The sequence below is a fragment of the Protopterus annectens genome, chromosome 9.part0 (genome assembly GCF_019279795.1).
Source record: "Protopterus annectens isolate FY-2018-M chromosome 9.part0, PAN1.0, whole genome shotgun sequence".
Lineage (NCBI taxonomy): Eukaryota > Metazoa > Chordata > Ceratodontiformes > Protopteridae > Protopterus > Protopterus annectens.
The window spans coordinates 153777925-153805417 of record NC_056743.1 but is presented as its reverse complement, the minus strand read 5'-3'; the positions used below and the strand labels follow the sequence as shown (position 1 = coordinate 153805417).

The 27493-nt window shown below is 37.5% G+C and overlaps 1 protein-coding gene across 2 annotated transcripts in view; it reads left to right on the top strand.

Moving 5' to 3' along the window:
* Positions 1-27493, top strand: part of LOC122810859 (high choriolytic enzyme 1-like) — a 200410-nt gene that overhangs the window by 155668 nt on the left and 17249 nt on the right. For both annotated transcript variants that reach the window (XM_044082410.1, XM_044082409.1), the window contains exon 7: positions 10705-10786. In XM_044082410.1, coding sequence (XP_043938345.1) covers positions 10705-10786 — 82 coding nt within the window. The remainder of the gene's footprint in view (positions 1-10704; positions 10787-27493) is intronic.

Below are 27493 nucleotides of genomic sequence, written 5' to 3'. Positions count from 1 at the left end.
ATGGGACATTCTGCAAAATCAGAGACATTTGAATGGCATGAAGGAGATCCCCCTGCAGCTTGCATCCAGGAGGTTTATCCTGTATTTCCAAGTTTCCATCACCAAACCTAACAAGTTCATTGCAGATGTTAAAGAAGTTGGTAGTTCATTACACAGAAGACATATATGATAAGGAAAACATTTGCCTTGAGAATGTATGTACTTGATCCCATATCAACAATCTGCCCTAATTTCTACTTCATTATATATTAGGAATGTTGACTGTATTCACTCAGTCTCATCTGAATAAATGATTGTAAAGAGAAAAAAGGCCCAGTGTACTCAAACTGGTATGACACTTTAACATCAGTTATCCACAGTGTGAAGTATTTTTGTATTTTCTTGATTATCCCACAAAATGAATATGAACATAATGAAAACATATGCTGTGTGATAGATTAAATCAGTGTTTTATATTATGGAACTACAGCAGAGGCATTTCTGTAACAATTTACTTTCAGAAACATTTAAGAGATAGATAACTGCTCCAGGGAATGGTTGCAAAGTTATGTTTAAACGAAAATGTATATCATAGATTCATACATACTCCAAGACTACTAAGACTTATGACCATTCACTCCTTGCCAGTAGCCTCCCCCTGGCCTGTTGGAGGGTCATACCAGTCAATCCCAGAATAAAACTGTGGTACCTATCCAGTCATCTAGGTTATGTTTAAAGGAAGCCAATCAATCCCAGAATAAAACTGTGGATACCCATCCAGTCATCCAGGTTATGTTTAAAGGAAGATAGTGAGTTGCACTGCTTAACATGCAGGGGAGGTGTATTCCAGACATTTGAGAGGTGCTGGGTTATAAACATAACCCTCTACTATGTGTTCTTTATCTGTTGGTGAAGGTTTAGGTCCGCGGACCTAGTAATGGCAGAGATATTGGACTTGTGAAGATAAAGGAGGTCCAGGTCTCTAATGGTGCATTCAGCAATACAGAGATCTCCACTGAAAAGTCTTATAGCCACTGAATAAAGGGATAGAGATTCCAGCCTCTTCTGTTAGCTCAGGGACTTTAAGCTGTTTGATATTTTGGTTAGGAACCTTGAGGGGGGGTGTTGTCATTGTATCTGTTTGACATGTATAGTGGCATACCTCTCAAAGGGTGCATTGTGCTTAATGATTCACCTTACCAATGCTGGGTATAAGGTATTGATTACCTTTTTAGACCTTGATTATATTCCTTTCACAATTAGCTGGTTAAATAATAGGATTTCCTGACAATCTTTATTAAATGGCCAGAGAAGATGGAGCTACCAACCCAAGTACCAATGTCCCTGTCTACATCTTGAGGAGTTGTGTATTGTATCCACTAAGGTACCCAAATATTTACAGATATCTATCTTACTATACTGATGATACTGAAGGTGGGTCTATGAATTAGATTTATTATTAACTGTCCATAAACAGTACTTATGAAACTATTTCTGAGTAACTTCTTGTTCTTTAGTATTCATCCCAGCAGATTCAGTTCTTATATCATCATGAAATGTAGTCAACAAATGTCTATGGTGACAAATATGGAGGTTAAAAAGGTATTAAAAAGGACTGCCACAAACAGGCCCCTGAGGAACACCTCAACCAACATTGTAAAGAGTTTTCAAGCAAAAACAAAATAACCTCTCACACAGCTAATGAGAAATCCAAAACATAATAGCATATGTTACCAAAGATCCGACACCATCCATAATGCTCTATACAGTAGACCAAAACTTAGATCAAGTCTAAGACAATAATGTTTACCTCTAAACCACGAGTCAGTATATCAATTACATTTGTACAAATGAAATAAGCAGGCTGGAAAAAAAAACAAAAGTGATTCTTAATAAAATTATGCTAAAATATGACAACTGATGCAAACCAAGAAGGGGGAGGAAGTTTAGAAGAATATATTTGTTTGCCTTCTTAATTATGGAGGCTAGACTAATAGGTCTGCAATTGTGTGTTATGGCCTTATCACCTCCCTTTTGAATAATTAGCAGCAATTTAGTATAGAGCAATACAGGTTCCTATGCTTATGTTCTTATCGTATGTCCTTAACTTTTTAATTTTCTAACTGTGATTTCTCTATATTGTGCCTGTGATGGCCATCAGTGCCACCAATATGTGATGCCCACCAGTGTCACCAATATGTCATGTCCCTATGCTGGGCCAATAATCAAGAGCCTGAATCCTCGCCACTGATACTGGTGAGGGATGTGCACTTGGAATACAAAAAGATACACTCAGTACTTAAGGTTGCAGACCTCTCTGTATCAAGCACAATTTCTCTTAAGAGGACAAAGTGCACGCATTCTGCCTGAGGTCTGAGTGTCTCTATCTGCCTCTCTCCAGTTCCCCAATAAGGCTCCACACTGGCACTGTGAAAGCAGTGCTTCGTGTTCCTGCCCCAAGTAGCTGGCACACTCTTTGAGATTTAATTTGCACACACACACACACACACACACACACACACACACACACACACACACACACACGGGAAAGGCTGGTACAGATTACCCACTCTACCAACTTTTCCCAGACTATAAGGTAGATTCACTATAAGGGTCTTAAAAGGGTATCCAATTATACTGAGTGAAGTTAATATTAATACAGATAGTAATGTTGACCAAACAGCAAGGCTTTCAGGATTGGCCAGAGTTATCACCAAATAAATATGTGCAGATACTCTCAATGCTTAAATATTTTCTAAAAGAGACCAGCCACAATGAAAAGATAAAAAAATATTTAATAATAAACAATAAAATAACAAGAACAGAGTTCAAATCATAGGAAATATGGAAAATAACATTGATGGACAGATTCATACAAATAAAGAAAAACAATCTCTAAGCTAAGCTTCACTATATTCCTCACTGAATCTAAGAGAATTACTATTCTCTAATAATTTACTTGATAGAGCAAGGCACAATGAAATATGTGAGCAGTCTCTATAGTCAGGTTCCCCAAAACAGAGTACTCAATACTCAAGAGATTGCTCACTGTAAAATATAATATCCAAATGGCTTGCAGAATGATCTTCCTGGCATGGCTGGCAGTACCTCCTATCGTCACAGTGTTCACATGTACATCTATTAGCTTTTAATCACCCGGGTCATGACTAAAAAGGTCAGTAGATCAGTTCACCTACCTGGTTAACACATTGTAAATCAATCAATAAATAAATAAAAATGTAAACTACTTTCAAAGCTACTTGATCTTAGAGTGTTCTTTATAAATACCTCAGGATTCAAATCTGAAACTACAGTTGAAATGTGTTTAATGTTATGAGGGCCTCAAGTACTGGATTAATAATAATAAAAATAGTTAAACATGGTAACTGGCATTCATCAGGTATATTGATAACATATTAATTAGAGGTGACTGTGTCTAAAAATGTTTTACCAAAATTTCTAATTGAGCCTATACATCAGACCAAAAAAAATTTCCGTTAATTTAATATTAAGCTCAGTATTTGTAGTGGGGTTAATCTTTATTCTTTTACAATACATGAACAGTGTTTCTCTGTTAATAGCTATATTATCAGCAAGAACTGTACTTACCCTTTTTTTTACTTTAAAAATTATTTTCTTTACGGAAACTGATGGAGTGGAAAATATGAATGTAGCAACATGATGTATGGAGCATTTTCAGAATTCTGAAGTTGTGATTTTGCCTGTGAGTAAAGCTGTATGGTTTATTAGTGCATCAGTAAGGGTTGTCTAAAACAGTCAACTTCCTGGTGGTAGTAGTATGAATATAATTTTCAATTATAAGGTGATATTTCTCATAAAAAATTCCAAAATTTTAATGCTGGTTCCAGTTACTAATGCATGACTTTACAATGTCATAATTTGTCTTGAAAAAATTGTTTTTCACTCGATTCCATATTATAGATTGACTATTGTTTGCACCTATTGAATAGAGATGCTGAGATGGCTCTGTAGGGTAGCAGACTGCAAGTCCTATGTCATCTGAAATGGAATGAAGAAATACAACTTCCAAAATACAGTTACACCTTGTGTGAAGGTTAACAACCCATGAATAGTCAAAGCAGGAAAGAGTAGCTAGTGGTGGTCTATCTGAGGCCCTAGGGCATGTAAATATTTCCCAAGGAACACTTGGATAGGGATACTAAATGAAAAAAGACTGAAAACACTGCTTCCCTCATAAGTAGAACTGTTGTTGTGGTAAAAGCTAATATCAGGAACATATTTATTGCACATCCACAGTTCTACCATTAGGGTTTCAGCACTGCAGGAGCTGAATTTTAGTCTGGATTTGAAATTACTCCTGAGAAAAACAGAAATTCCACCACCAATATAAAATTATCTGGATAAATGCTATCCCTCATTTTGAATATTAACAAGGTATTTCCAATCCAAGCAATGTCTTAGTAGCTATGTTTTCGGTAAAGAGGAATGTTATTTAGGCTAGCTATATCAGTGAATACAATTTAACCTTATTTGTCAAGCTCATATTAACAGCAGATGAAGCTCTGTTGGAGACCCAAAATGCTTCATTGATTTTATGATGCAGTTACCCAGGAGCTCATTTCAAGATTGGCTAAAGTGAAGGCTGCCATGAAGAAAGTTCCAAGAGTAAATTTAGTATCTGAGAAAGCTGTGAAAATCAGATGCTTCTTGAATAATTCCTTTCAGTGTAAGGTCTACCTATGTACTCATATTGGAAGAACCATACTGAATCTTAATGATGTTTTCCTACATAACTATGTATGTACAGCTGTTAAATACAGAAGCACCCATAAGAAAAATGTCAAAATTATTTCAAAACATGAGACAAATCAGGCATTGCCTTAAAAACTATGTTCCAACTGATTAAAATTGCCCATGGTACTGTGTTCAGTCCAAAAAGAAAATGAATCTTCTTTAACCAGTAAACCTCAATTAATTTAATAAAGTGCACAATTTTCCACCTTTGGTATGTGGCAGTTGCAAGTAGTAACACACAAAAGTCAGTCAACTCACACACTGGAAAAAAAAGGCAAGCTTACTGAACACTACACAAAGCCCATAAAGCAGTAAGTAAAAAGGATAAATTAAAATGCTACCACACAGGCAGTGATGATATAGGTCTAACAACTATTTACCTGGACCTTAATATAGTTAAGGTGCTTATTACAAGCAACAGACCATCTGTACTACATACAGTTTGTGGAAGGTACCCCCTTTTAAAAGTAGTAAATTATAAAGTTTCCAGGGGACATTTAAATTAGGAATATCATTAACCAAAGGTTAAGCAATAATGCCCAGCTCTATTGGCACGGAAGAATAAAGCTCTCACTGCAGACTCATACCTCTCAACTGTACAGATTTTCGCAGAATGTCCAGATTTTTGCCTTACATTTTTGGTCCATTTTTCATAAAATTGTGGCTTTCTGGCAAATTAGTGACAAATCATTAAAGACTGAAGTTAGAAAATAATGACAGACATTTGAGTTTTAGACTTCATACCCTTCAAAAAATTCATGCTAATGCAAAACCTATTATTCTATCAACTTTCTAAGTTTGTAAGAGCAATATTTAAAAATTGCTCCTATTTGTGTCACATTTTTCATGGCTTTGTCCAGATTTTTTATTTTAAGAGGTTGAAGGTATGGCTGCAGCCCAGGTCACCTGAGTTCAGTTAGCAGCTCAGACACTTACTGGAGATGGCAGAAGGAAGGACTGGCATGGAATGGCCAGATCATTTTTTGAAGGGGAGGGGGGTAGGGTAAGAATGCATGTCTGGGGCAATAATCCCACAGTTATTTGTTTGCATATCTAGAGTACATAATCCCACAGTTATTTGTTTTCCATTTTTTCTGTTAAGTAAAAAGTACCACTATTTAAAAAGCACCCTTGAAATGGTACTTTTGCATCTGACTGTTCTTTGGCTTTGCCCCTTATTCGTGTAATAAATGTATGAAAGCTGTGGGAGAAGTATTCCACATATTTGGTACAAAATTAGCAGCTGAACCAGTGGCTTACCTTTTCACTGTTACATGTGACTCTAGCAGTTTTCAATATTTTAGTCCCAGTTTTTTACCATGTGATCTCTGGGGCACTGAAACAAATTTGTTCTTAAAGCTACAATTTGTGTGTAATTTCTATTCTGCCTTTTTCTGCATTAAGAGACTAGTTGCAAAAGACTGGAAACCTCCAATATAAGATTCCTATGTGATATCTAATGGCTTTTACCTCATATCCTTGAATTTACTCAGTACTGATTTGATACAATAATCATTTGTGACAATCTATCATTTCTCAGATACAGGACAAAATGAAATTATTCCATCTCAAAACAAGATTTTAGACTCGCTTTGCAACATTACCTTTGGGACTAAAATTAAAACTGTTAGTGTTCTAGTTTAAGAAAGAGCATCACAGAAATTGTTTGCAAGTGAAACACAATCACAATGACTATTGAGTTTTGTTGTTGCTGCTGTTACACAATTACAATGACTGTGTTTAATTGTGTTGCTTCTGAACCCAGACTGGCAGCATCATTTTACCAAATGCAGCAGAGTCATTATCTTTCTTAAAACACAGTCATTTCATAAGTTTAATTCATGACTTTTATACCTATTGTTTTATAGATCTACTCTGAAAAGCATCTTCCATTCAAATGTTATTTTGTCTTCACTTTGCTAAACCATCTTCTGAGTTACATGTGAGCATCTGCATGCCTGCATTCATGAAATAGTATCTTAAAACAACTACGAAACTATGGAGAATTGGTATTTTCATGAAACTTTAAGTGGATGAATACAGTCCTGCAACATTGACAATTTACAATATTTATTCCTCAAACCTTTAAAATTTAGATACTTCATAAATGCCATTTTTCACACTATAATTAACCCGGACTGCTTTGATAAGTATAGAGTAACTGAACTATACATCATACATCCTGTTAGCAATCATTCTTCTGAAAGATGTCATGGCATTGGTTTATTTAATGTGTCTGTTCTTGGCCATTATTTAGCTGCATATCCCTCGTAAAATATTGTAATAATCGTATCTGTTTGCTGCCAACTAAAAATTCTGCTTAAATATTTTAAGTTACACATAATGTGACCAGTTTGCTGATACTTTCTTTTTGTGCTTTTCTACTTTTTCCCCCCATGTTTTACTAAAAAAAAAGTATTTGTTTGCATGTTTTAGTTTGTTCTGGGACTTTAGTGTAGTAGCTTCATCAGTGGTCTGGACAGCAATAATTTTGCCAGAGATTTACAAAGTGCAATCTGTTTGTCCTTTGATAATTAAATTTTACTCTTGCTTTTAAAATCTCTTGTTTGTAGAACCTCTCTAATTTCCTGCTTCTTTTCATATTAGGCATGAAAGGAATATATCTGGGCAAATGGGAGAACACATATTGGTCCTTCATCTGGATGATAGCCAGGTCTTTTCCCCAGCAGATTAATTAAAAATGCATTACCTATAACCACACAAAATGTAGGAGAAATCATGATATTGACCATATTTTCAACACTACCCCCACACACACATTTGGGAATGTCTCCCACTATAGATATGATCACTCCTTTGCCAACAAGCCTTCCATAACCAATTTAAAAATATCTGAACAATGAATAGGTAGCATAACTTAAATCCAGTCCTCGTTTTCTACAATATCATATTCTTCATATTATACTCTGTTAACCTACCAGTGAAGCTTACACAGCTCTCTCTTTTTTCACCTTTCTCACCTTCCTTCCTTCCTTCCACACTTCCTTAAATGTTCCCATCCGTCTGCGTTCCATACCATTATATACCTTGTTGTATATACTGCACATGTTGATAGTTACTGTGTATGCTGCATTCTGATCCAGTTATGTAGCTTGTTTTATGGTTTTAACATTGATGGTTCATTTCTACTTATAATTGTTCTTCAGTATATAGTTACATGTTTGTTATAGTTCTGATTGTTTGTAAAACATTCTTCACTATTCATCACTATACATTTGTTCATTTGAAAATGTCAACTTTGCTATCTTTTGTGATTTGCACTCTGACAGTCTGAGCTTGAAAATGGCCCACTGGGATCAGTGTTCTACTTCAGTAAACAAGGGAAAATAAAGAAAATAAATAAATGTCTTAGGTCATTAATAATGCAAAATGTTAAGAAGAATATTCACATTTGTTGATCACAGCCAATTAATTTTGTCAATTCCAACTATATTTTCTCAGTCTTTATTTTTTTTTTATTTTTGCACTCAGTCATCAATGCCTCTCTCACTATTGATTGACCCATTTATTTCACAGATGTGGAGGTGAGAATGAACTGTGGTAAAGCCATTGTCTAATAAGCCATCACAGTAAGCCAATGTTAACCACCAAATCTCACCTTCTGAATCCGCCCCTGAGATAGATAAGTTGGCTACTCATTCTCACCTTCCAACTTCTCCCATGGGATTTTAAAGTTAGTATTACCTACTCATTCCCATCTTCCAACTCCTCCTGAAGGATGAGTAACCTGGTGTAGGTCACTCATTCCCACCTTCTGACTCCTCCCCTTGGATAAATAAGCCAGTATTAATAATTCATTCCCACCTTCTGACTCTTCCCATGGGGTTGAGTAAGCCATTAGTAGCCAATCATTCTCTCGTGCCAACTCCTCCCTTTTGATGGTAAAGACAGTGTTAGCCATTCTCACCTTCCATCTCCTTCCAAGAATGGCTAACCCAGCATAAGCCCCTCATGCCTTCTGACATCCTCCAGCACCTAGACGGCAAGTCAGCTCAAGATTATCTGAGTCAGAGCCACACCTTCATCTTTCTAAGGCATGGATCTGACCTGTTTGCAAACATCTGTGCTTACCAAATGTGTATTTTATGCTTGTGTATGCAAGTCATCTTCTGATCAATGCATAAATATTTTAAACCTCTCCTTCATTAAAGGTGCTTATGAAACAATATTAGAGACAATCAAATTGCTGATTTTGGTAACTGCTGGAGTTGTAAGTATGCATTTATGTTTAGCAATATGGTTTCTACTATTGAAAAACAGTTTATTCCATAGTTGTACCCACACAACAGCTCATGCAAAGTTTCTTCATTTTAAGATGCTGGAGTATCTACCATTTCATGGTGGCTAAGAGCTTGACTAATACTCATTTATCTAGAGAGGATCAGTGAGTGTATCATTTGTTTGCCCCCTTCCCCATGGTGCAAATGCAGAGATTTTTTTGAAGCTCTTTTTGCTCCCCTGCTTTGTGCTGTGGCATACCCCAATGCTCCACTGCCCCACATCAATTGTCAGCTGCTTCTTGCACCCTTCAAGCTGGGGCCAGAGCAGAACCTATGGACACCTGAGGGGGATAAAGCCATTAACCTTCAGCTGGAGGGGGTATCTGTTTCTGGCCTACTCCACTACTCCTCCTCCCTGTAACCATGTGTTTTTTAACTGAGAGGTAGGCATGCAATGGTGATATCGGTAGTATCACCCTGCCTCTGCAGCAGCTTAACCAGGTCTTCAACTGTTTCTTGTCTTTGGACTATGCTCCTCACTGATAGGTCTCCAGCCTCTATCAGGGATTGTCCCCTCCTAGGTTGGGCATAGCCTTCCCTCTGTCGCTCCCAGCACCACAGAAACACAAGCTAGTAATCCAACCCATGTCCCCTGGGCAGTAGTCAGGGATTTACCCTCTATACCATAATGTTGACATAATCATGTCTGATTATATTTTGGGTTGTAGGAGGTGTAGATTACTGAATGGGAGAGTGTGTGTGTGTGTGTGTGTGTGTGTGTGTGTGTGTGTGTGTGTGTGTGTGTGGCTTAAGCCTCCAAAAAAAAAAAAAATCTTATAATGTGGTTTGATTGTTATGATTTCATTGATTCACTTTTTTCAGGAAATGCATTTTGGTAATCTAACATAAATCCCGGATGCTGACACATCTGCAGTTAGGTTAACTATACTGCAATGTATATACAATGTACTCAAACCTTTTGAAATTCACTAGATAATTACTCTCCTTGATTTGTTTATTTGTTTTTCTTGGTATTATGTTTTCACATATTGTTGACCACTTCTATTTGTACATGACTCCTACCCTCCACATCCAAGTCATCTGCATCTGACATTTAGATTTACATGTACTTGTTATTTTGAGTTGATTTTGGACTGTATGTATTCTTAATTGTATGAGTGCTGTGAGGTCTATTATGAATTTCAATCTATGCTTAGTGCTTAGAGTATAGACCCACAAAATGAAGTCAGACTATGTTTTTCTCAACACGGGGTTAACATATGCAGTCATTTGTCTACATGCATACCAAAAGAAAAGTTCAGTACATGTTTGAGAAGTGTGCACACAAGTGAGGGTGATTGAAACATGAGGTATGGTAAAGCAGGCCATATAATAATTGTCCTTAACCATTTGATTCTTGTGAATTGTTGTCTTCTACTTTCCGTTAATTTATTATTTTGCATCACATGAGTTTGCATAGAAAAAACTACACTGCTGTGCTGCTGAGATGGATTCCCTGACAGTCAATAGAATAGATGAGATCAGAGCAATAGATGACATTTGATATTGTACTAATACTGCATGTTCTGAATGCAATACAAAATAATAATTCTTTTTAGTTGATGGGAACCCTGTAATACTCATGGGTTATTTCAGAGCATGACAATTTTCTATTTAATTTTGTTACTCCCTTGTCCTTTCCTTTCAGGCACGGAAGGTAACTTTGCAAAGGTAAATACCAATAATCTTGGAACACACTATGATTATGATTCAATCATGCACTATGGAAAGTAAGTAATTAATTATTTTACTGATTTTAGGTGATAATTTATGATAAATTATCTTATCAAGCAGTGCGATGACACATGCATTATTCGAAACAAGTGCAATAGCCAGAGCAGTTTATTTTTTATTGACTTTATTTTAGAAGATATAGCTATTGTGTCTAGTGCCTCATATATTGCCCATTAGTTGCCTGTATTATTTAATGATCAGTGCTTAAAAATTGCTCAGGTCTAGCACATTACTGTCCTGTTTAGTGTTACTGCTTTGTGAATACTCTGCTTTTACAGGTTATAGCTATTATGGTTGATAACCAGTGACTGCTTTGTGACTTGTGCAAGTATCCTGAGTTATACAAATACCTGTGATTCTACAAATTATCTGTATGAAGTTACCATTTCTCTCTTAAGGATTGGTGATTGTTCTATAATAAACAACTCTAGCTATGTGGTTCACTGCTAAGCAATGAATGATCATAACATATAGCTCTATATTATTAGCAGTTTATTCGTAATGTCTAGTGCTACTTTTGTGGTATAAACTAAAAAGAGTATGTGCAGTGCCTAGTATTTATTCTGCAGTGTCTGCAAGTGACCTGTATGGTTCCAGGAGTTGTAACACAACGAAGTAGTTGTGTGAAATTAATATTCATAGATTCATAGTGTGTTACTAAGATAATAACCTGGGGGGGGGGCTTTCTAAGCCTAGCTAAGTTTTTCCAAAAGAATAATGATGCCCTGTATCCAAACAGGGCATTGCGGACCAGGAATTTATAAGCTACCTCTGTCCATAAATGGCATGGATACCAGGGCTGGTGTAAATTTCCTATTCCCCTTCCACTGGTCTAGGTTGTAATTAAATTGGGTAATAGACAAACTCATCTTCACATGGATTGGAAGGCTGTTCCATATGAAGGGCAGACTCTGAGTCATATATCTGTCTCTCCAGCATGTTTTGTTTAAGTCATAATTCACGTCCCTAGACCTTATATCTCTGGTAATGTTTGACTTATGAATATGTACCCAATACACAGGTGTGGGGTTTGCGGATGCCTTGTAAGCCTGTCATAGATCAGCCCTCAGCAGTCTTTAGGAGACTGAGTAAAGAGAAAGGGCTATAAGGCTCTCTGCATGAGGCAAGTTTGTTGCACCTTGTACTCTTTGAGGTACCTTTGAGGTCAATCTAGTTGCTGCATATGCCTGGTCAAGTACATACTGAATGGAGCATTGTAGTCTACGAATGGTCTGATTATGCCAGAGTACAGTAGGATAATGACCTCTTTGACCCATATGCCATGCCCTTTCTTACAAGTTGTACAACATAAAAGGATTTCCTCACCACTGTGGCCACATGGTGGTCAAAGATAAGGCTACTTTCTACTTGCATACCCAGATCCCTAACCACTGGGTCAAATTTTAGGGGCATATTATCAACATGGTAATTAGCCAGGATGGTTGACTTCCCAAAGGGTGCAATTATGCATTTCTTAGCACTAAGTTTAAGGCCATGATTTTGGCACCATTTGTTAGTCAGAGAGAGGCCTTCTTGAAAAATGCTATTGTCTGCCAGGGAGTTGATGATAACCCCCTGCTTGCAATTATCTGCAAGCTTAGGTAGCCATAAACCTTCAATATTTACTCCACTTTAGAAAAATAGATGCCAAAAAGAAGAGAGCCCAGTACTGAGCCTTGGGGGACACCACCTATGACTGGCCGCTTGGTGGAGGTGAGCTCACCTATTTTGACCTCCTGGGTCCTATCAGTGAGCCAGTTTGCTATCTAGTGTGTGATAAAAGGGTTTATACCTAAACACCTGACTGTAGGCTCCAGGTTGAAAAGTGATTCAATTGGACCAGAGAAGTCATGTTTTATGCTATTTAGTAAGCATCCTGGATTTTATCGGGGGCCACTGATGTAGTGCTTTTGGCCTTGTAAAGTGCATTGATGATCTGTTCCCTAGTAATGGTTGGGGGGATTGTGGTATGCGGTATTTCCTTTGGACTATTGGGGTGGAGTGGTGAGAGATATTTGAGCTGAATCTACCAGCCAAAAGTTTGGCATTGGCCTCCAGTTCAGTGTGAGTAATGCCATTTACAATAAGTTCCCACATTGTTGCATATTCCATTTGAGGTTACGGACATAGTTGTAGGAAGCTATGTGGCTGTCCTTTGCCTGAGAAGCTATTGTTTCTTCAGCTTTAGCCTTTGAAGTATAAATTAACCTTCTTAGCTTCCTGTTTAGATTGGTTAGGGGGCTTTTGGTATATTGGGCTTTGTTCCTCCTACACTGGAAAATATTTTTTTTCTTTTGTTGTATAACCAATTGATATTGTGATTCTGTCAGGGTGGCTTGTCTTTTGAGTTTGTCTTACTTTTAATACTAGTGGGCACAGCTCACTCTATACAGCTATCAATATGGCTATACAGGGATTTTGTAAATAGCTCAGCATATGCTATGTTGTTTTCAGGATTCTTAGAAGTTAGCCAAAGTGTCACTTAGAAGAGAGACAGGTTAGCCTTGGAATAGTTGCTTAATGTTTTTTTGTTTCACTGGGTCTCCAGATTTAATTTCTATTTCAAGCAATACTCAAGCAATACTCCCTTATTGTCAGATCTGATGAGTGAGGACATTACATTGGGAGAGGAACATCACTGCCCCATGTTCTTGAGTACAAAGTCAAGGATTTTTGTACCCCTGGTAGGAGAATGGACCAACTGTTCCAGGATGTTGGCATCAATGAAGTTTTGGAATTGCTGGGCTTGTGCATTAGAAGTGGTGTAGGATCCCTGATCTGTAGAGGGATAGTTGAGATCCCCCATGAAGATCATATTGGACTGAACAGTGAGGGACTGTAGTACATTGAGATAGGTAATATGGTTTTCCTGGTGCATGTAGGGAGGCCTATAGGTTGCAAGGATATGCTACAAGACCCTGTTTATTTTGAGTAGCACATGTATGAGTTCCAGTGGGTCATACACTTTGACTAGGCTGGATGTGAGGTTGTTTTTAATATTGACTGAGACTCCTCCATCTTTAGTTTCCTCTTGTGCAGTACTTGTTCTAAAGGTCTGAGAGGCATTATAACCTTGGTACTCTCAGCAACTTTAAACCATGTCTCCATTCCTACACAGATGTTTACACTCTCCAGGAAGAGGAAGACTTACAGGGAGTACGGTTTCTTGTTAAGACTTCTAGCATTGAGCAGTACCATCTTCAGATATTCCTTTGTAGGTTCAGTTAGGTTTGTAGGCTCATCAGTTTAGAATTTCCTAAAAAGGCACTATGGGGGTGGAAAAGGTCTTTGCCAATATCTGAAAGCCTGGAGGTGATAAGTGCAGACCATTCCTGACAAAGTAGTGTGGTCTGTCAACCATGTCCTTCCAGGCCATCAAATACTGTACATCTTTGGAATGACACCATAAGCTAAGCCAATTGTTTAAATCAATCATTTTCTGCTGGTATTGTGGCATCATCCTTGGAGAAGGTATTATGCTGCTCAGTGCTAAGCTCATTCCTGCCTGAGACACTTAAACAGTGACCTTGATCATGTCTCACTTCATATAGTGAAGAGTGGTATGTCTCAGGTCATTCACACCCACATGAACTATGACAGAGTCATACTGGTACTTGTGGGTCAACTACTTGAGTGCCTGTGTAACTTGACAGAGCCTAGCTCTGAAAAAGAGCTAACTGTGACTCTCTTCTTATTCAGTCTGATGAGGGGTACATCAGTGTGCCTCACTATATGATCACAAGTGACCAGGAAATTTGGCTGTGTGCTGGTTTGCCTTAAGGGCTTAGAAGTAGAGGCATGGGATATGGTGTTACTATGTGTAGCTGTGAGTGGTGTTTTAACACTGTATTTATATAATGGTTGAGGACACTTTTTTGATTGTTCTGAGCAGGAGGTCTTAGTGTTTTAGGAAGTTTACCTGTAAGTAGCTCAGCATAAGTAGCTTTATGTATATAGGGTCTTTGCCTGGTGCAGTAGGTGTAGTACAAGTGTCACTGAAGACCTCTATAGCAGGGGTGTCCAACAGGTAGACCTAGGGCTACAAACTGGGTGGTGCAGATTTAGCGTTGTTGCCTCACAGCAAGAGGTTCTCCCGTTTGATTCTCGGCTGGATTGCAGGGAGTGCCTTCTGTGTGGAGTCTGCATGTCCTCCCTGCGGTTGGGTGGGCGTTCGAAAGACATGCGTAAATGGGCATGCCTTTGTTGAAGGTTGAACGTCGAGCTGGCACCTCGGCATTCGTCAAAATCTGCTGCCAATCATTAGCGGACCGGAGTTCCGCTGTGACGACCCCTAACTGGGAAAAACCGAAAGACAACAACAACAACTTGACATGTCCTGCAACAAACTGAGCCAAAAATATTGGATAGCCCTGCTCTATAGGATTAGTTTTGGTTGTATGAGAGAGTTTTACCTCCAGCATTAAAGTGTATTTACACCTCTTGCATACTTCATCTGTTTTATTAAGAATAAGTAGGTTGTCACTGTACATAAGGCAATAACTGCAATGCTTCAGAATACCCATATCATCTAGATTACCCACAGAGACAGTCAGGAAGTGCATTTCCATGGCTAGTGATGTACTAGGGAGGAGCGAGTGAAAATTGTAATATTGAATAGGTCAATAACACTATGAACTTGATGAGCAATGCTCAGCCATGTGCAAAGTAGATGCTCTAATAGTTAAAAAAAATCTGTCTGGACAGTAAGGGTATTTTAAGGAAAAGTTACACTGCAAGAGATTAGTGTCTACACAGATTACTAGGAGGAATTATCCTGTGAGATATTGGAGTCTGTGCAGACCACTGCTAGGCATTGCTGCATGGAGGGTAGCATATCTAATTAAAGACTGTAAACAAAGTACAGATATTCAACACAGAAATGCTCAATTAACACTTCTGTGACAAAAGCAATGCAAAAAACAAGTGCTGAAGCAGTGGATATAATAATGCAAGTCTTAGCTTGAACATAGGTTTGAGCCAAGCATTGTGCAACTGCGGCGTTTAAATACAGAGGAGATTAAATAAAAAAAAAAAAAACACAAACAATGCTCTGTACTCAGTGTAAAACTCTTCTTTCCTTTACTTAGTTCTGAGCCAGAAAATGACCCAAGTCCTCTCTACTCTCAGTAAAGTGGAACCAAGGCAATTCTAACTAAGACTGTAAAACAGGTCAAAAAGCGCAGCTATCCAACAGAGAAGTACTCAATTAATGCAGCTGTGACAAAAGCAATGAAAAAAGTGCTGAAATTGTGGATATGGTAATGTAACTTCACTTTTATAGAATTTAGCAGAAATAAGAAAAATTCTTTGTCTTCTCAACTAGTGTGGTTGACAAATGTCTATAAATGCCTTGCACTTCAAAGGTTATGAGCTAAGTGTTGTGCAACTCTGACACCTAAAGAGCAGCAGAGATTAAAAAAAAACACAAACAAGGTCCTGTGACCAATGAAAAACAGCATAAACATATGATAATATATTATTTGATACAATATAGCCAAATTGTCTTTTTACTAAGCACTTCTAGATTAACTACCATCCAACCTAACTTCAGAGTATCACACTAAATACTTCATCCATAATTATTCTGAGTTGATTACAACAGTCTTTCTCCAACCCCTGAATACTATGACCAGTGATGCTCAACAATGTGATGTTACACAGGGACATCTGCAAAGCAGACCTAAACTCATAATGCCCACTAAGTCTACTTTCACAAAGCAAAATATTTTAATCATAGTTGACTCTATAGTTAGAAGTACAAACTTCGCACTCACCAGACTGGACATGGGCTGTAACAACTGTAAGTTGTTTCTCCAGTCCCAGGATCCATGATTTCTTATACCAGACAAACATGAAGATAACCTTGTGGTGGTCCCTGTAAAAATTAATAAAGGTTCTTCAGCCACAGGGACATACAGAGAGACAAGGTAGATCCTACTATGCATGTTTTAGATGTTTTAGAAGCACAAAAGACAAGGATCTTGAGTAGAATGATGCCTAAAGATTCAATGTGATGATAATTACTTTTAACAATCTGCTAAGTAGCTGGTGTCATTCTAAGAGGATTCAGTGTGTGTTGACCTGGGAATAGGTTATATACATTATTTCCTGTTTTAACACGTAAGGCTTACACAACTCGTATCAAGGCTTCTGCATACTAACTGAAGTGTTTGCTGTCACCATAATGCCTATTTATGCAGAATCCTCATAGTGAGTATTTCACACAGTAAACTCATACTCAAATATGAACAACATCGTGGTAGCACTATTCAATGTTTGGAGTCTAAATAAAAAGATGCCAGAACTTAAGGCCCTACTGCAACTTGAATAAATGTATATTTGTGTAGTTACTGAGACATGGTTTCTGTGCACTGACAGCATTTCCTCTGTACTATGGTTTAGCATCTCTAACACATCTTCAGACCCTTGGGTAACTGCAGGGGGTATCAGAAACATCACTACCTCGCCTCAGATAACCACAGTTCTAACCAGCATCTCCTGGAGATTCAAATCACCCTTAACAAATTCATTGCTAGCTATAGATCTCAATTAATGTTCACCAAAGTTTATGGTAATTACCCTAACACAATGAGGCATTAAAATATTAAACCAAATACCTACTTGCTCACTTTTTTGAGCCAGGTCTATGGCAAATAGGAATAAAACTCTGATTACATTTCAGCTGACCTGTGTTGGAACAGTTGTTTGGGTGCTTCGAAGAGCTGGAAGGGGAAGATATGAGTGAACTGCTGTTATTGTCTTAACTGTTCTGGGGAGAGGAAGACAGCTTTGGCTGGTCACATGTGTGAAATGTAGGAACAAAACTATATGTTACAGCCAGTAAAGATAAGGCCTAGACAGCTCATGCTGCTGAGGTGATTTACACTGCTAAGCTGAGGGAGGGGGGATTCAGTAAGTACACTTCCCCTTTGAAGGCAGTCAAGAGTCTGAGATTCCCAAGCAGAAATGAATGTGCCAGGGGACTTTCATTTAGCATGGGGTTGCCCACCTCACATCTCCACAGAACAAAGTATTATTCTTATTTCTATCCCACCCCCAGGACTAGCCCATTTGCTCCTCTACCTTCACCTAATGATCCAAATACATTTTTGCTAGGAATTTCAGATACCCAGGCGTTGACTGGCAATTGTTTCCTAGACCATGTTAGTACCAATACAGTGGAGCAACTTGTAGAACTAACCATCCACCCTAAATGTAAGGGCAGATTCAAAACTAAGTTTATCTAGTGTTAATAAAATGTATAATAATGAAAATCTGTAAGAAATCTTCTTCTCACATGTAAGAACAGCTCTTAAAAATGCCAGCAAGGAACATAAGAGTGCTATTACAAAATCTAAAGTATGATCTTAAGATCACTAAAGATACTAAAGAAAACTACATTTCTTTCTTCAGTTATGTCAGAAAATTAAGGAGTAATGTCTAATGATGCTCTAAGCCTTCCCATACTAATATTAGGCATTCCAAGTCTAAGGATGTAGCCAGTATATCAACAGATAAATTTAGTCCTCACATTTCCCCAACTACTTACATTGTTGTCCCCACTATCTCTGAAAATTTAGCTTCCCCTGAGATCACCTTGGAATGAGTCATAGAACCCTGTCAAAAGCTAAAAATAATACTTTTTTGGGTCTATTCAACACGCAAGACTGTATTGTCTCAGTGCCAAGGATGCACTATCTGACACTCCCCTTAAACTGCTCAATTGTAATATATCCACAGGGTATGCACCTGAATCTTGGAAAACAACAGTGACTCCTACACAAGGTCAGCACCTCTAGAAGCCCAGGTAACTATAGGCCCATTTTTCAACTGCAGAAAGGATTGTCCCAAAGAAATAACTGGTGCCAAAATCATGGCCAGAAACTAAATACTAAAAAAAGCATTATTGCATCCTTTGGGAAGTCATCTACCCCAGGGAACTATGGTATTGACAATACACCCCTAAGAGTTAACACACTTGTTTGGTTTTGGGAGCTTATGTGGACAGTGACCTAACTTTTGATCAGTGTGTGTCCATTGTTGTAAGAAAGGCCTTCTATATTGCACAGCTTATAAACTAAGGAACTGTGTCTAGATTTAATGATGTCAGTGCCCCCCTTTACTCAGCCTTCATTAGGTCTTTTATTGAATATAATGCCCCCTTTGGTATGCATCTGTCCAGACATGCAATAATTGGCATGCCCACAGAGATACCTTACTAAAAGGATACAAGACCTAAACAATATGACCTACATGGGCTGACTCAAAGCCCTGTCACTGTACTCAGTATCCTACAGTCTGCTAACAGGTGACCTGTATCTGGTATGGAAGGCAGCCTGCAACCCATTACTGATGGCTTTTCTGTACATCAGGAAGTCAAATGGCATCAGAAATACTCAGTCTAGTAGTCTAAACCTCTTCTGCAACATCAACAGCATGGTTTGGAAGGACAGGTATATCTTAGGTAAGAAACTGCTGCTATGGAACAGACGCCCCATCCACATAAAACAAAGTTCGTCCCTGTCCATATTCAAGAACAACTTAGGTCTATGGATGGGAAACACAAAATTTCCCCAGAACTTCCCCCTGTACAATAGTATGGACAAATGCAGCCCCTAAATGCTTTACACCATGAATGGGTCTCCTCAACTTATCTATGGTATGATCCCAATTATTCTCATTAGGGGTAATATATAATGATTGGCCATGGGATGCGTAAGACCAATCTTTAATTGAATGGGATAGGTTATTTTGAACACAAGAAGGGAAACTGGCTAGGCTTAAAATGGCCTGCAAGGGCAGCTAGCCTAGTACTTACATATGAACCTACGAAACGCTACAGGTCAAATAAAGTACTACTTTGGCTACCTTTAAACTAGTCTTGCTGAGTAGAGTGGTAGACACAAATTTACATCAGGGTTATTACGTATGTCACAGCCTGATTTGTGAGGTAAGCATTTTTATGTAGTAGGAAAGGTTGGCAAGAGTTTTTAAGTGAGCCTTCTTAAAAGTGCATAAGGTTTGTTATCGTATGGGCCCTGTGATCTCCTGCCTAGTATTGTTACTATTTAAGAAGGATACAAAGTACTAGAAAAAATAACACGTGGAATGCTGTGAACAGTGAGAGTATAATCAGGGATCTAGATTGTACGGAGATGATAAAGACAAGAGCATAAAATTGCTCAGAGCCTACAACATGAGACCTGTGTGAAAGTTGCTGAGTGTATGCTTTATGCACTTCCGAAAACAGATGCCAAAATAAGAATAAAATGTGCTCTTACAATTAGTTTTGTTGCTTTTCTGATACTTAATAGCGTTGCCTATCTTCCATCCTTCGAGATTTTGCTAACCAATGCTGAATGCATAGACTCTAGTCACAAGCACTCTAAAGAACTTGTTCTTTACGATCATTAGGAAATAAATGCATTCATGATGCATATACTAAACTGTTAAAGAAAATAATTTCCTTAAGACTTCAGATTATATCAGATGAGATACAAAGCCCATATCAGATGAGATAGAAAGTCCATGATAATTGTTTTTGTTTACAGCAAGATTCCATCTTTTTATTTTACATTTCGTAGTAACCTATTGAATTCTTACCAATGAATAGGAGAATTTGATCCTCTGTTACATGACTTCTAACCAAACTTTTCCAAAAGTGTGTTTCTTACTTCCTCTGTATTATTACTTATCAGGCTTCCAATCTACATCAGCTTGATTTAACATAATCATCGAAGAAAAAGCGTTTTCTAAAAAACTGTGCCACTTACTTCCCAGAATGCTCTACCTCAAAAAATATAACAGACCAATGACTGCTTTCCTTATCTCAAGTTTGTATTAAGTTTAAAAATACAAATGCACTTTTTATTTGGACCATGGCTAATTATTCCTTCCCAAACCACACTATAGCTATCTCTTATGTGTGCCAAGCTCTTATTCAGTGAATGACAAACTGTTTGCATACGTGCACGTTGGTATGTGTTTGCCTGTCATATAAATGAGTACAGATGTTTGCTCTGTATATTTTATATATATCTCCCTATAAATGATTCCACAAAGATCATTGGAGTTACAATGAAGAACTCAATAAGTAGTGACTGTAAGTAATCAAATTATATCATCCTTATTAGTAAGATTTGAACTTCCAATCCAAAATTAAATCTAAATGTTTATTATATCATAGTGGCAAAAAAGTAACAAGTGAACAATGCCAAATGTATAATCTTTAGAAAGATTATCTTTGATCTTTAACTAAAGCTATGTTTAACAAACATATTTTAAGATATACTATTTTAAGCTTACTTCCCTGCTTGTCATTATAAGCCCTCAAACTTCATGAAGTCATCTCATCTGCATCATATGATCCAGATTTCCGTCATTAAAGAGATATGTGCCAAATTCCTACAGGAGGAAGTCTTCTTAGGTATTCTCTTGCTAAGTGAGGGGAAGCAAGATTACTTGGTGGTGTGATAAGATATGATAAGATTTTCTTATTTATTTATTTATCTTTTGTTGACCAGGTTAGTCCCACTAAGCTAATAACTTCTTTGCAGGGGAAACCTAAGGTAGTGATAAAGAACAATTTCGCTTTAACATTCATTGGCGCCAAAATATCACCCAAACTCTATTTCAAGTAAAATATATTTGATACCATAAAAATAACCTCACTTGAGTTCAGCATTACACAGAAGTAGTACTTCAGCAAAACAACCTGCTACAGTTCTGCCACCATTGATCACCTTCCTAACCATCCTTTTAAAAAAGCAAAATAATTACCTCATTAGCATTTAAAGAAACAAGCACAATTTCCTAACTGTACATAAATAGAAATACATAAATGTACATATCACAATAAATATTTCATATTCGATTCATTATTTATCTCATTTGGTTGTAAGATATATACAATGCCTTCTTTTTAATAATATATCTGATGTATTCAAAAGCAACTTTCAATATAAACAAATGATCATATAAAAAACTCAATCAGTTAAGGCTCTTGCCCATGCTTTTCTTTAAAATGTAATGTGACTGGACTCATGGATAAACCATTACAAATATCTCTTGCATGTTCTACTGTCCTTTTTCCTACTTGATGCATAGCTTGGACTATATAACTTTTGTTGCAAGGGTTTCTTAGTCCATATACTGCAACTTCTTGATAGCAATTCTTAGTTTCAAATGCCCTAAAAAAATTGCTATTAATGACAGACTTTAAAGAATCAGAAAAAACTTACATACAGAACATTTTTTGCACATAGTACATGGCTGATCCGCACTATCCAACAAATTAACAATATAGACAGCAATATTTAAAGAACTTCTATAAGACGTTCTTAACCTTAATGAGTGTAAAGCATCTTCACATGGAGCAATATATCATTGTTTTAAAATCTATGCCACACTTTCAACAAAAGGTGCAAGATGAGTAACAGGAAAGATCTTTGGAAGATACGTTTTATTTTGTTTCTTAAACACAGGTATTTTTTATGTTTCCCATGCATTGTTTTAGATAAGTAGGACCATAATTATTTCCCAGTATAACTTCACACTTACCCACAGCAACACTGCCACTGAATGAAATTGTTTATCACTAGAACAATTTGTCTTAGCTCTAAAGTATTCCCAGTCAGGTGGGGAATTCAAGCGATGACAGAGAAGTGGACAGGTAGAATACAAAAAAGTATTAGATGCTGTGGCCTTACGATACACAGTACTAGAAATTTGACAATCCTTAATGTAAACACAGATGTCTAAGTAAGGTATATTTTCCTTTTGAAACTCAAACATAAATGATAAACCATACCACTTTTGTTGTAAATGCCCACATAATTGTTTACAATTACACAATGCCCCTTTAAATATAACGAAAATCAAATCCTCAAATGTAGCACTTATTAAAGACTACATCATCTTGAAAATATTCATCTCCATATGCAGCAGTCATCTCTACTTGACCCATAAAGAAATTAGCTTAAATGAGTGCAAATGGCAGTCCCACATATTTTTTATGAAATGTTTTATTGAAATAAAGACAATTTTGGGTAAGGCAAAAATCAACCATCCTCAAAATATTTTCCACTGACTCCATTTCTTTAAGTACATCTTTCAAAGTAGAGAAGCTCACCTTATGCTGAATAGATAAATATAAACTTTTTTTACATATTCTGTAACAAAACTAAAACAATCTTCCCTTTTAATTTCTTAGTTTCCAGAAGAAAATGAAAACTATCCCTAATATAAGAGTTTAGTTGTACCACAAAAGGGTGAGAAATCATATCCAGAATAGTTTCAATCCTGTCCAAAGGACTCTGAAATTTGTGGGGCTATCAATCTATCTAGATTAGGTCATTTTTATTTTTATGCATCTTAGGAAGAGAGTAAAAACAGGCAAACACGGATTAACTACAATTAACTTCTCCCCCATATTTTTCAGTCACGAAACCTTTCACTATAAGTTCCTCACCTCTGTTATATAAAATATTGTGGACATCATTTAATGGGATTCATTTGTAACTTCTCATATTCTTGGTCATTGTTTAACAGTTTGTAACAATAGTTAAATACATATCCACAGACATGGCAACCACATTTATTCCTTTAACAGCAGGTTTAAATTTAAAACAAGTATTTTTGTATTTTTTCATAGCCTGCCATTCACCCTTACCCAGATTATATTTCAAAAAATACTTAAAGCGTGTATCTAAATATTGTACTATTTCCTTCTTCATAATATCATGACGTACTAGTGCACCTTTATTATTTAATCTTTTTCTGACTTTTAAAGCTTGCCAGGGCAATTGTTTTATTTATTAAAAACATATCCCCACTACTTGCTATAAGATTACCACCATGTGTAGAAAAATAAAATTTTAATTGTATTTTCCTAATTAAATGGCAACTATCTTTGAAAGGCTAGTAATGGGGATGGATTTTAAACCCTTACCTAATATTAATTCATAGAAGAAAATATAATAAGTTACAGTTACTTCCCAAACACAAATAATTCTGACTAAAGTCACAACAACAACCATGTTGCTGATTCTTATTCTTAAGAGTCCCCATAGCTCGCTTGGATACATTTCCCATGCTTGTGGCCCTCTGTACTTCCTCATTTCGTGGATACATTTCCCATGCTTGTGGCCCTCTGTACTTCCTCATTTCGTGGATACATTTCCCATGCTTGTGGCCCTCTGTACTTCCTCATTTCGTGGATACATTTCCCATGCTTGTGGCCCTCTGTACTTCCTCATTTTTCTTGTTTGATTGATCTCACTGTCACTTGTAGTCACCACATTGTAAAGCCCTTTCAAAGTTCCTTCCATGCTTATAACATGCATCCAGTCATTGTCATGGGAACCATGTACCTTCTTCAAAGACTCATGTGTCTCTTTTTAACTTTTGACATTTTTTGTAAACCAGTTTTTCCTCAAATTGCTGTAATTCTGAAAGTAATTCACCCATATCTTTTTCAATTTTTCTTTCACAAGATGTGGACAAGGATGATTTTAAATCAAACAAGCTGTTGATCTTTATATCTAAAGGTTTGTCTCTTATCATATTCAAAAAGGATATATATGCATTCCAAAGAGTATGTTTATCCTGCCTGTTCTCAATAGTTCTGCAAATCACAACAATCATGAAGGCTTAAACATTAACCTTAAGTCTTGAGATGCTACGTTATGAAGTAAACAATGTTGTTTTAGTTGAATACTTCACTTCTTTCCTCATGTTGTACCTTTTAATATTTATATCATTATTAAAAAAGTCCTTCAGCTCATTCAGCTCTCATTTGTAATAATAGCTCAGTTAGTTATAATAGCAATAATACTTTTAATAATAAAAACCTTTTTTATTATCCTTACTTTAATTTCCTTCTATGTCCTGCCCTACTTACTTCCTTGCTGCCTGTGTGAATGAGAACTGGGGAATTCAGACCCATGTTGTTACATGAGGGTCAAAGCATCCACACCCTTATCTAGAAGGCTTACCATCTGCACACCTTTAACATACTAAACTCCTACTCACTGCACCTTTAGAGAAATGGAACTTGCACTGCAGTGACCTCATTTAAAAAGAGTGCAGCTGAGTAGTCAATGACATTCACTGTCACTGTATATAACCACCCTTACCTTATTTTCTTTGTCTCTATTACTAAGTACTGATTGTTTTAAATAATGAAATGTGTTCTGCATTTACTCTTACTCTCTCTCTCTGCATTTCCTTCCTTGCTTAGATCCCTGGTATTTCTATTAGTAAGTTCTTCTCTTTGTTGTGACTGCCCAAATACCAGATGTCAGGTACATAGACTAACCTTCCCTTGACATCATTTTTCTTTTCAAAAGACTGAAGAGAGAATATCTGACAGCACCTATCACCTACTTTTTCCTCTAAGAAACGACTGTCCCATGCCTTACATCCATGTATATGTTACTGCAGTATCATCCGATAACTGTCCTTGGCCACAGTCATATCTCTCAACCTCTTAGACCAAGAAATCTTGACAAAGACATACATAAAAGTGAGACAAAGGCCCAAAAATAGGGGCAATTTTTTAAAATGCTCTTACAAACTTAGAAAGTTGATAGAATAACAGGTTTTGCATTAGCATGTGCTTTCTAAAGGGAATGAAATCTGAAATTCAGATGTCTGTCAGTATTTTCCAAATTTTGTTTTTAATGAGTGACACTAATTTGCCACAAAACCAAAATTTTATGAAAAACGGACCAAAAATATGAGGCAAAAATCTGGACATTCTGTGAAAATCTGTACAGTTGAGAGGTATGCCCCGCAGTGATAAGTGTCTTATGAGGTAACATTTCAATGCAGTATTTAAGTGTAGAGGTGAGTTTCAAAGGATAAGATTCATTAACATGGCGTACACTGTACGTGGAAAATGTATAGAGCAAATGGAGAGAAAAGGCCAGCTTCCAATATGAAGACAGCTAAAGTTTATGGATGAGAAGTTCATAGGTTTATAGGTGTGTACTAGGCCAACGGCCCTGGAGCCTTTACAAACCTAACCCATAGAGGTACCTAGGCATCATGCTGCTAATTAGTGGGAACTGAGTTTTTCCAAAAGGGTATCACGATGCATTTTTTGGCATTAAGCTTAAGGCCATGGTTTCAACACCACTCATTGGTCTCAGTGAGGCCTTTCTGTAGGATGTCTGCTTCACTTGGGGAGTTAATAATAGCTCCCAGCTTGCAGTCATCTGGGAATTTGATCAACCAAAGTCCCTCTGTATTGACCTGGACTTCTGAGAAGTAGATGCCAAACAGGAGAGGACCCAGGACCAATCCCTGTGGGACTCCACTCATGACTAGTCGGTAGTCTGACTTGGAGTCCACTACTTTCACACTGTGGGTTCTATCTGTGAGCCAATTTGCAACCCACCTAACGATATCGGGTTTGATGCCTCGTTTGCTGAGTTTATCAATAATTCCTGAGTGAGGAATGGTATTAAAGGCCTTGGCCAGATCGAGGTAGTCTGTATGAACTGCCTTACCTTCATCCATCGCTCTAGTGACTAACTCAAAGAAGTCAACCAGGTTGAGTAGGCATGATCTACCTTTCACAAAACCAAATTGGTTGTGTCTAGAGTTTGTAGATTTCCTGTATTATTGTTAATTAGGTCCATGATGATGCACTCCATAGCCTTACATATCAGACTCATCAGGCTAATGGGGTGATAATTTCCAGGGTCTGTAGTCGCTCCTCCTTTATGGAGAGGGATGATTGTAGCAGTGTGCCATTCGGTAGGGACAATGCTGAGGTGAGGCTGTGAGTGAAGAGACCACACAGATGTGGTGCCAGTTCACTTTGTAATTCATGTAGAACACAGCCAGGGATATTGTCAGGTCCCATGGAAGTTGTATCTTGGCCTTAGACAATGCAGATTTAACCTGTGCTGCAGTAATGCTTGGTGTCTGGCATTCTTCTGGTATTGAGATTGGTCCTTTGGGGGGGTGAGAGAGGGGTAAAGATGGCACTGAATCTGTCAGCCAGTATGTTGGCAGTATCTGTTGGCTCAGTATAGGAGGTACCATTGTGTATTAACTCAGACCAAAGATGGGTATTGCCATGGAGACTGATATAACTATAGAAGGTTTTGTGGTTGTGTTTAGTGTCTGCCACAATTCTGCCTTCATAGCTTGCTTTGGAGGTTTTGATGAGGGATCTCAACTTTTTGTTGAGGTTAATAAGGGAATTTTTCCAGTCTTGGGACTTCACCTTTTTCTGCAACAGTTTCTTCCTTCTGTTGTAGAGTTTATTAATGGCAGGAGGCCACCAGACTTGCTTCCTTTTTTTGGAGGAGAGCATCTTGGTTCTGTTGGGTATGACTAGTTCCATGCATTTATGTACGTGTTCGTACAGTGCATTGGTGCATGATTCGGCAGCCATTCATCTATTTTCCATTGGCATGGGTGCTGTGAAGTTAGCCACCTCTGCTTTTAGGAGTCCAAAGTCAACTTTGGGGAAGTTGTTTATGGTGGATACCTTTGCAGGGGGTGTGGGTGAGATGTGGATTTCCATGGTGATTAGTTTGTAGTTGGATCTAACCAGGGAGGAATTGACTACTGGTGTAGAGCAACAGTTGCCCATGTTAGTAATAACCAGATCAAGGATGTTGCTTCCTCTAGTGGAGGTAAGAATGAGTTGGTCCAGGGTATTGGAATTGATGAATTCCAGGAAGCGT